This window comes from Papilio machaon, chromosome Z, assembly GCF_912999745.1.
Source record: "Papilio machaon chromosome Z, ilPapMach1.1, whole genome shotgun sequence".
NCBI classification, from domain to species: Eukaryota; Metazoa; Arthropoda; class Insecta; order Lepidoptera; family Papilionidae; genus Papilio; species Papilio machaon.
Genome location: NC_060016.1, coordinates 2,447,493 through 2,458,037, shown reverse-complemented (window position 1 = coordinate 2,458,037; position 10,545 = coordinate 2,447,493). Strand labels below are relative to the sequence as shown.

The following is a 10,545-nucleotide window of genomic DNA, read 5'->3' as shown; positions in this document are numbered from 1 at the left end:
CTTGCAAACAACTCGCTTAATAGCTCTTCAAATGATGATATACTCATTCTAAAGTAGGCAACAAATTTTTTTTCGTCTATCTTTAATGCTTCGTATTTTTTAGAAAAGAACTCGCCATTTGGATTCATACCCTTACTTAATGGATGTATCCAGTATCTTCTTTGCCGTATTTTTAAGATAGAATAATGTCTTCTTAATAACAAATAAGCAATAAGTTTATTACGATCCATCGCAGAGAGACGTCTATCCACACTCAAAAATCACGAGAAAATGGTTGCCCTACCATAATGCCCTGTTTCGCGACGCCGCAACGCGGCAACGCAACTGCCGATTTTGGCGTTGCGGCGCCGCAAAAATAAGCAGTTTGCGTTATGTGTTTCGGCCCTAACTACATTTTATAGTCAAGATTTTACGAATAAATTCGACATTCGAAATTCGAATATGCAAGGTTTGATAAATCTATTTGAGGAGCACCTTTTAAAAATTTCAGCTTAAAATGTCTAAGAAATATATACATATTTATAAAAAAAAAAACAATGAATAATTGAGAAACTTAGTAAATAGTGAGAATAATTAAAGATTCAATTCTCAGATCTTAGTTCAGTTAAAATTATAAGCAATAAAGCTAATAACTTAATAGTTATCTGTCTCTCTTTTTGTAAGTACATAAATAAAAATCACTGTTATCAATTTACTAATAGTTATTTTTTTTTAGATTTTCTACATAAATCAATACCAATATTTATATGCTGCGTTCATGAACCATAAAAAGTTTGTGCCCTAAAAAAAACAATTATAATATTAATTTTTCTCGCACTAATGTCTGAGTATTACTTTGAAAGACGAACTTTGAATTTATTTTGACTCGCAAGTTTCATTGCAACGTATGTCGGATTTAGCACATAAACAATAAAAATAAGAACTATTCTATTATAATTAACACGAATTAAATAGAACAGTATGCGTGGAGGATTGAAATGATGTAATTATGAAGTAGCGAAGAGATAATGGCAGTGTTAAGTTTTTCATTTAATGTAGCCATATTTATTCCTCTTTATCATCTTCTACCGCCGACAGGAACAATTTCTGACAAGTGTGGGTAAATTTAGCTGAAAATTAATAATGAAAATAAATTAATAATTATAACAGGTCCAGTCAGATATTACACTGTAAATAGTTTCAATTATTTTGAATTGCAAGTTATCATTTGAATTGTATTCATGAAAATTCATTCAAAATTGTCAAAAGACTATGTTAAAGTAACTTTTAATATTCAATATTCTAAATAACAATTTGGTTTGATAAATTTTGTAAATGAGCAACGACGACGATATATCGGTGACATTAATTAAGAAACGGCTTTACTCACGTGTGATCATCAGTTGACGGCACCGACTAGTTTCGGACCCATCGGGGGTCCATCTTCAGGGCGAGTGTTTATTCCGAGGACTTCGCGGTCGCGTCGCGTCTCGCACGTCCGAAACTAGTCGGTGCCGTCACCGGACGATCACACGTGAGTTAAGCCGTTTCTTAATTAATTAATTATGATGTCTCACGAAAGTTTAAACAATTTATCGGTGACATATTATAATAATTTAGTATTTGAAATTAATGTTTAAATTTACTGGATATAGTTTGTAGACGTTGTGGTGGGTGGCGCACTAGCAAGAGGTAGGCTGGCACACCAGTGAGTGTGATTAGTGCGCCCGCCGCCACCGCAGCCGGTTCGCTCCACGCCGGCACTACGAGCAGAGCCGCACTTGCGCAAACGAACACACTCGGCATCCACAGCGCCACCTATAAATACCAACGAACATGGGTTATGATCTACTAAAATCAGTAAGTCTATAAAAGTTGAAAAGAAAACGATAGTGGAAACTAACCTTAATAGGTCTAGGTAAATGCGGCTTCTTGTAGCGCAGCCAGAGTACTGCGCTGCAGCTGAGCGTGGTAAAGAACGACTCAACAACCGTGCAGTATGTTATCAAAGATGTCAGGCTGTCAGGGATCAGCATGATGAGAGATATCAGCATCTACCAGTACATAACATCGTAAGAGTGCAGCCTCATCATGATACGCCCAGGGCTAATTAATAGTAACAGAGTTTAGAGTCCGCAGCAGCATTAGATTAAATGGCCAACGTGGTTAATGTCATTGCATTTTACAATTAAGTAGTCTAAAATAAAATCATATCAAATATAAATTTTAAAACTGACCAAAAAGACGAGAGAAGGCAGGGGTGACATGCAAGCCACATTGATGTGGGCAAGCAGTTCTGGCATGTGTCCGTTGCGGGCGCCGGCGAAGCACATGCGCGATGACGTCATCACGTGCACCGAGAGCCCGCCGAGTACCGCTATCGCCACCAGTGCTGGCATGCACCACCGCAGCCACCCCAGTGACGCGATCGCAAAGTCCTATTGTATACAAAACAATCTCTACATCAAATGGCTGACTTCCAAACATACTAACTTTTAAATTTGTAGTGATCACTGTTTTATATACGCCGTCCGCGCGGAAATAAAAAAGAAACTTAATAAATATAGCCTATGTGTTTGTATGTGTTTTAATTTATATATGTATTAAAAAAACAGAGAAACTATAGAGAACTATACATATTATGATATTACTTACAACAGCAATAGCATCAGTAGCTCTGACTCCAACTGGTCCCAGAACTGCTAGGTAAGATAAATTAGCAAGAAGATAGATACCCGTAACCATAGGTAGTGAGATATAGATAGCCCGAGGTAGGTTCACAAATGGTTCTCGTAATTCTTCAGTCATGAAATTCAAATAGTTCCTATAATCATGTTATATATTTTAAACAAAAGAAAACAAAGAAATACAACATGTACATAAGATGCTTCGTCTTACCATCCTGAATAAGAAAATATCCCAGAGTAAAATGCTACCGACCAATCACTGACAGATGTCTTTGTTCCAGCCCAACCATCTTGAAAATGTTCTACTTTACCTACAACATATTTAGTTTATATATTATCACTTACTACAGTATCTACAAGTGTAAATTCACTATAGCAAATAAAAATGATCTGTGGAATATAGAGATAGACTGATTTAGCTGATGATGCCTGACATACTTGTATAAAAAACCCATTTGTAAACATTTGTAAATAATACATTTTACATTCGATATAATATATATTACACCACTACTCTTATTAACTACTGTAAGAAAAATATAAGCATAAATAAAATACCTTGAGCCATCCATACAATTCCTCCGATGATAATGACAATAAGCGCTGAGATCTTTGTAAACATGAAAATGTTTTGGACGCGAGTTGTAAACTTTACATCATATGCATTAATGAATGTTAGAAAACCTGAAACACACCTTACTTTTAGTGATTTAATATCCTGGAATGCTAAAACAGTCCTTACAATAGATTTTTAAATATGTTTAGAGTTGTACAACTATAGGGTTAATATAGAAAATACAATCACATACACTGATATGTGAACATGTCACAAGATGAACATTCAAACAGTAGGTTGTGAAGATTCAACTGTAGCAACATTTTAGTTGTTGTGTATTGAACACATATTGTTGACTTTGTTTTTTTAAGCGGATGTACATAAGAGGGGCAAAAACTTATCACTAAAACCCCAGAGAACCGCAGTCCTTAATACTTGATGATAGCAATTTTTGACTATGATTAAAACTGACAATTTCATTTACGAAATAATGTTTATGAGTATTAAAAATTGCACAACACTATTATAATGTATTTTACTTACAAATGGTAACTGCAGCTATCAGTTTTTTACTCCAAGGATCAATTGAGCAGTTTGGAAAAATTGGCTCCAATATATTGTTAGCAAATGTTAATGCCATTATAGCATTTGTACTGGGCCTACAAGACACAAATTAATATTCTGGAATTAACTGTATACAATAGTTATTACAAAATAAAGTTGTAATTTTTTTTACATTGCACACTATTTAAACCACACAATAATTTAAAAATAAATGCAACATAATCTATAAAAAATAAGTAATATGCATTTCAATGTATCAATAAAGTAGCTGTGTCTTACAATTTTTTTTTTCACTTATCTGAAGAAGTAATTTATTTAACACATGCCATATAAGATGTTAAAAAGCAGTAAATATAAAGCATGAGAATATTAAAAAACCGTATATAGAGAACAATATTGTTGAACCATTCTATAATTTAATCCAGACATATTTATGTGTTCCTCTAATAGCAAACAGACAACCAAGTGATACAATCCAAGCGTAATGCAATGTAACAATGAATTAGTCTATGTGCTATAAGTGAAGCTGTACTCCAGACAGTGAAAACTGAAGATTAACTATAGATAACAATGGATATAGGGTAAAAAGCAATAAGTTTGTTTACAGGCAGGAAGGTATAAAATATTTAAGCTTTACCAAGAACTAACTCATTTATAATTGTGTATCAAAACAGTTGATGCAATTGGATGTATGGTGTTTGTGTGTAAAACAAGTTGCACTTACACAAATATGAGGTTTGCATCCCACAGGTAAAGAAAAGCAGGCAATGGTCCAAATGCTTCATTTATATAATGGTAATCTCCACCACTTTGCGCCAGAGTAGTGCCTTTGAATGATGAGATGATGTGAGAATTTTTTATCATTTTTTATGCAATATGTTTGTCAGGTCAACCAGTGATCCGTATCAATATCATATTTATTACATATACATATTATTTTATTCCAGATGAAGACAAATACAAAAAAAAAACCATAAAAATCAGTATAGACATTTTTGATTTAAAATTGGTGTAACTAATATAATATTGTTTTATATTATACAGTTGAACCTAGATATATGAAAGTCCCAGTGGCTGCAATATTCTTGCTTATAGAAGTTTGTCTCTAGCCTGAGTTTCTCATTTATCTTTCGGTGGTCTTTTATTGTAACTGGAAAATTACTCTTGCTTATAAAGGTTTCTTGCTTATTCAGACCTCTCTTATCCAGGTTCAACTATATCTATAAGAATATTGTTAATAACATTTAGGATATACTAGACTACTGTGAATTGCCATAAACATATGACCAAGTGTGAAAAAGATCAAACCAGGGGAAATTAACATACACTTAGCTTAAATATGCAGGTTTTAGTAAGTTACTTTAAAAAAACAGTTTTCATATTGTTCAGTTCCGTCAGGTAATTGAAAATAAAAGTTAAAAATAATTATTTATGAAAATTCATCATGAAATAATAATCCAATAAATAATTGTATTATTGTAACTTAATTAAAGGCTAGCAGGTAGTCCTTCAGAATTTCTGCAATTATGCGTGTATACTTAATTGTGTAAATAATTTAAAAATGTGTAGTAGTAATGTGAAATGTTATATGTAATGGAAAACCCAAATACCCACTTAAAAAATTAAAAAAGTACTAACCTAATTCTGCATATGACATGGCGCCTAAAGTTGCCAAAATCCCGCATACTCCCCATACGGTTAATGCTCCCCACACTGACCCGGTTTTTTCTAAAACTTCCTTAGGTGAAATGAAAATACCACTACCGAAAATTATACCTAATATAATAGCGACACCTTCCAGCAATCCCAATTGCTTTCGCATTTTAACTCTTTCCTCACTCATTTTCTTTATATTATCTCACCACGAAAGCACGAATAATAATGGTTAGCGAAACTTCTATGGTACTTGAACGTGTAATAGATGAAGTTAACCTACATTGACTCAAGAGTAATTGACCTTTCACATTTTTAATTATAGATTTAAATTAAGATTGACAGTAGCATTAATCAAAAATAATAACTCTATTAGAAATAATTTTGCAAAAATATAAAATTAAATTATAAACATTGTAAAAAGTTTTGCAAATCGCGATCACACACAAGTGTCACAACAAAACGTCTATACAAGTGTCAACGTCAACGACATGTGTTAGGACCATAGATCATAAATTCATGGATTCATCGAAAAATCATTTTTAAACAACATTGTCATAGACAATCTTAATTAGTAGTCTTTTTGTTCTTCCAGACTGTGTTCTATACCTACACCAAATTTCATCGAGATCATTGGAGTAAAAATGATTTAACCCTCATCCTTCTTAACATGAGGGTGCATAGAGGGCGGGGCGCCGCCACCCAGAGGTTGACGCCTATCCATGGACCTGCAACCCGGCGCCTAATAGGGTTAGATTGATTTAATCGAACTAACCTATATTCAGACGCTACACAGCTTTATAAAATTTTTTACCTATCCGATAATATCTCGAAGAGTTTTCTCCTTGTGATTTTGTGCTCATAATTAAATTGAATTTGATTTAATCAAACTTTTTGTAGAACAAACCCTTTTAAAAAAGTTAACTCTAGTTAAATTAAATCACATTTTTGCAACAAAAACTTGGAAAGGGGAACATGCATTTAAACTTTTAAATTATGAATAACACAAGACATTTAATAAATAGCAGCTGGAGTTGCATATCAGAATAGTTTAGGACTTATTTCAGGATCTGGATCGGGGTAATATTGAAGTAAATCCGCAACTGGGGCTTCTTGGTCTTCATAGAAGTCACACGCTAGCAAATATTCTCTTTTAGAATAGTCGTCACCTTTACAAAACATTTCACCTGAAATTTTATAATTCATTGTCATTTATTAGTAAAAAACTGAAAAATATAGTACATGTGAATTTTTCACACGGAGACTAGATTTATTCCAAATTATTACTAAGAATGTAGGTCGATTTAAGTTGGATATTGTTTCTTTAGCATTCCTTAATCAGGATTTCTAAGAAACCTTAAATTGGAGGCGATCATACGTTTCAAAACTAACCTTCTATATCCATTATATGAACAGGACTTTTTGACTCTAGCGCGCCAACGCAGTAGTGCTCCTCTGTTAAATCTGGATGCCAATACATGATTGCATCTCTACACGAAGTCCCAGCAATAGGCAATAAAATTCTATCCTATAGTAAAATAATAATAAATAAGTAGGTTATGTTCGTGACAAATAAATGGTATACAATGTTCACATACTTTACATATTATTTTATTATTAACAATTGGCTCCTTCACTTCACCAGTGCAGAAAAATTTTCGCTTCTTCCTCATTATTACCGTGCTGATTTCTAAAACGGTTTTGATACTATTACCTAAAAAAAGATTAGGTATTTTATATTACATATAATATTACAGTTAGTTCAAAGTTCGAAACATAAAATATAAAAAATTAGGTAACCTTTTTCACCATTAATTGCTTCGAGTTCTCGCATACCTCTCACTTGTGTTTCTCTACTGTTTTGTTGTTTCATATAACTGGCTAACCTGTACATTGCGTCTACGAATTCATCTATGGGGCCTAAACAACAAATGAAATTAATGTAATGTTAATGTAAAATAAAGGAAAACATGGAAAATCAATTCAAAAACATGCCAAGGTTATACAAAATTATAGTAAGTACCGAAACCTACCTGTACCGAAACTGCCTCCGTCTAAATAATTTAGGAATTGATAAAATCTCAAAGCTTCATCCGATTCTATTTCATCCATAACTGGTCGCTGAAAAAGTATTGCATAAATATGTGCTTTTTTAAGTCCAAAATTAAATTTTACTTTATCATAACCACTCACGTTAACGTAATTGTGATAGAAAGTCTTAAGGTTTAGATATTTTGGTCAGATCAATGAAAATATATTTTTCGTTATGCTTATAATTATTCGCCTGGGTGACTGCTTATATCACTATGCCATGACGTCACTGAGTATTAACCCATTAACACGTTTCTTACTTTGTTACCAATTACAAATAGGTTTGTGATAGCTTTGTGAGTCTATACTTCGTTCGAAACAGACAGTTAAGCAAGTTAAAAAAAATACTGGACTTACAAACTTTCCGCTCCATGCTCCGACGTCAGAATAAAGGGAATTAATTCTGCTTGGCATCCAATCCAAAGAAGAACGAGCGATTAAAACAGGATGCTGAAAAGTTAACGTGAATACTACAAGTTGTCTGATGAAAGTGAGGCGATGGTAATCTTTAATGAATAAGTGAGGTCTTAAATTACCATAGAGGCAAGCTTCCCATCTCCACATTTAAAAAACCAAAGGATACTTATCAACGAAACAAAAAAGAACATTGCAGAAATACTGCGCCTGACACTGAAGTGGTAACTATATCCAATAATGAAAAAAACCTAGAGTATGCACTGGAAAAGAAAACAATATTTAATCGTCGTTTGTTAAATTTTATTGACTGTTAGTGTGTTTTAAATCTTTAATTGGCAAAAAACCTACGCTTGTTAATAACTTATGGAGCAATTTAGTGTTAACAATGGAAGTGTAAGAAGGACTTATTTTTAGCTTTAATTAAATTTATTATTATTATAATTTATATTAAAGGTGCCGTGCCGTCTGTTTCTACGAGTATAATCTTCCGGGTAAGATACGAATCGGATACACCTCATATAAAATGGGTCAAACCGCTTATGCTGCAGGTGATTGTGGTTACAATGGTATAAAATTAGGTATACAGACGTTCAAACGTAAAGTCGAATTCAATAGAAATGGGAAATTATATTTACACATTTCTATGGCTGACAATGTCTTTTATTGTCTATGGATTTATTTTGGAATGTTTCTCTGTAATTATATAAACAGGTCTGTTTTTAATAAGTCGGTGATTACACCATTACTACGGTAAAGTTGTTTCGATAAGTTTTTTTTATAATTCCTCATTTCTATTGATTTGTCAGTCTAACAAAAATAATTTCAATTTCTTTTTAAAATTAGTACTATTGATAATGAGGATCCACTGCAGTTTACCTACTATAAATCGGTAATATCCTTACCGATGGTTTCTGAGGTCGACCAATTCTAAAAAAGGCGTGCTATATCCTTTCTCCCCGAACCGAACGATACCTGTTGTTTAGCTTATTGGAACCTTGGAAATAAGTAAACTAATAACAAACAATTAGAACTTTAGGAGGACAAAAGGTATGGGAGTAGGAAATTAATAAAAATCGTTTTAAAAATATACTACTCTATATTTCATACTGAAATTATAAACAATTCCTAACAGATGAGCACATGATTATAGTCAAATTGACTTTTAATAAATATAAGTTTTTTATCAACTATCAACATCACAGATTATGTACTAAAACTGCTGAGCGGATCAGTCGCACTGAATTGCGGGCACATCGCATGCGCCGCCATAATGCACCGATCTTCAACTTTCAAAAAGTCAATATTAAAAATATTCGGTAACAATTTCGCGAGGCTTACAAATTTATTACTAAATGTTTGTTCAATGAAATTGATTATTAACAATAATATCATAATATTAATACTTTATAATAGTATTCTATTCTTAATTGTACATAACGCTTATTCTACGGAAATGCCACATCGCTTGACATAGAATCTCACAGCTTCGAATAACTCAATTAAACAGTTTCACAACAGTCTCTAATATAATTTGCTTTTTAAATAACATTTGCACTTTGTACATAATATTTGCACTAATAAAACGGCAAGTCTGCCGGCGAGCCTGTATGCTCGACGAAGCTTTGATTTCGCAAAGAGATGGGGCAGCTAAACTAAATTCAATTACTTGTAAATCAATACTCTAGTTTTAAAATCTATTATTGTTGCATTGTAGTTTATTATTATTATTATTATTATTTTACAATACAACTGTCTCACTTGAGGTTGAAAATTGATGAATGTTATGAAAATCTCTTAACTATCATTACAAATAAAATCATATGCTATCTAATACTCAAATAAATAACAAGTTGTATGTATGTACCTCAACAATTATTATGTTCTACATGGACAATCAAAAAACGTCGTCCTACATTATTTTTTGTATTACATTTAAAACTTAACGATTGTCTGTAAAATTTTATATGTAAATAAAAATTTATTTTGAGGTAATATTCCATTTGCAGAGGAATGAAGTGCAAAGCTATTTCTATACTGTCCGACCCATACGCTATTTGTACTTAGAAGGTGCCACGGACAATTCTGCAAATAATGGCACTTTCCCAATCATTGTTCAAACGTATTTCACGGTGCTAAGACTGTTTGGTTGAAAATCTCAGTGGTGTTAGCAACGGATCCATGTCCGTGTCCGGAAAACTTGACAATGATGCCCTCTAGTGAAGTCCAAGTTCCGACAACGAGTCCCAGTGTACCAAACACTACAACGATTGAGTTCTTGATGATCATCCGTATACGCTCTGAATCAGATACGTAGTACCAGTAGGTGCAGCTCTGGATGAAGGCTGGGAAGGCCAGGCCCAGCGCCGAGAGACAGAGTGCTCCAAATAACGAGATGAATAGATCCAGTTCTGGCACCGCCGCCGCGATGCCGACTGCAAACAAATTTAGTAACGTAAGGGGAGGCAGAAATAGAAAAGTTCTTATTTATGGTGACTGTATTTAATAATTTACTTTATTATGAATTCTTAGTTGGTCGTGGATGTCTCTAGTCTAGACTGAAATAATAGAAGGCTATATATCAATTACATCTCTACAATA

The 10,545-nt window shown here is 33.1% G+C and overlaps 3 protein-coding genes across 4 annotated transcripts in view; all 3 read right to left on the bottom strand.

Moving 5' to 3' along the window:
• Positions 1–758: 758 nt before the first annotated feature.
• Positions 759–5,798, bottom strand: LOC106719892 (Y+L amino acid transporter 2). 2 transcript variants are annotated; one of them, XM_014514366.2, is made up of 10 exons: positions 5,425–5,798; positions 4,511–4,613; positions 3,766–3,881; positions 3,225–3,350; positions 2,878–2,977; positions 2,635–2,803; positions 2,217–2,417; positions 1,884–2,033; positions 1,626–1,797; positions 759–1,109 (listed from the first exon to the last, which is right to left on the bottom strand). In XM_014514366.2, exons 1-10 carry the CDS (start codon positions 5,627–5,629, stop codon positions 1,045–1,047), a joined length of 1,407 nt encoding a protein of 468 aa, XP_014369852.2. In that variant the 5' UTR covers positions 5,630–5,798; the 3' UTR covers positions 759–1,044. The 2 variants fall into 2 exon arrangements, with proteins under 2 accessions (XP_014369852.2, XP_014369853.2); XM_014514367.2 differs by lacking the exon at positions 4,511–4,613 and having other exon boundaries at positions 5,425–5,566.
• Positions 5,799–6,478: 680 nt separating this feature from the next.
• On the bottom strand, positions 6,479–8,180 carry LOC106719961. Its single transcript, XM_014514455.2, has 7 exons — positions 8,067–8,180; positions 7,888–7,980; positions 7,473–7,560; positions 7,240–7,359; positions 7,038–7,153; positions 6,832–6,967; positions 6,479–6,626 (listed from the first exon to the last, which is right to left on the bottom strand). Exons 1-7 carry the CDS (start codon positions 8,136–8,138, stop codon positions 6,481–6,483), a joined length of 771 nt encoding a protein of 256 aa, XP_014369941.2. The 5' UTR covers positions 8,139–8,180; the 3' UTR covers positions 6,479–6,480.
• A 1,684-nt stretch (positions 8,181–9,864) lies between these two features.
• The window catches only part of LOC106720028 (proton-coupled amino acid transporter-like protein CG1139), a 37,969-nt gene continuing 37,288 nt past the window's right edge, over positions 9,865–10,545 (bottom strand). The window contains exon 8 of the mRNA XM_014514573.2: positions 9,865–10,379. Within this exon, the coding sequence (XP_014370059.2) occupies positions 10,072–10,379 (308 nt within the window). The 3' untranslated portion in view covers positions 9,865–10,071. The remainder of the gene's footprint in view (positions 10,380–10,545) is intronic.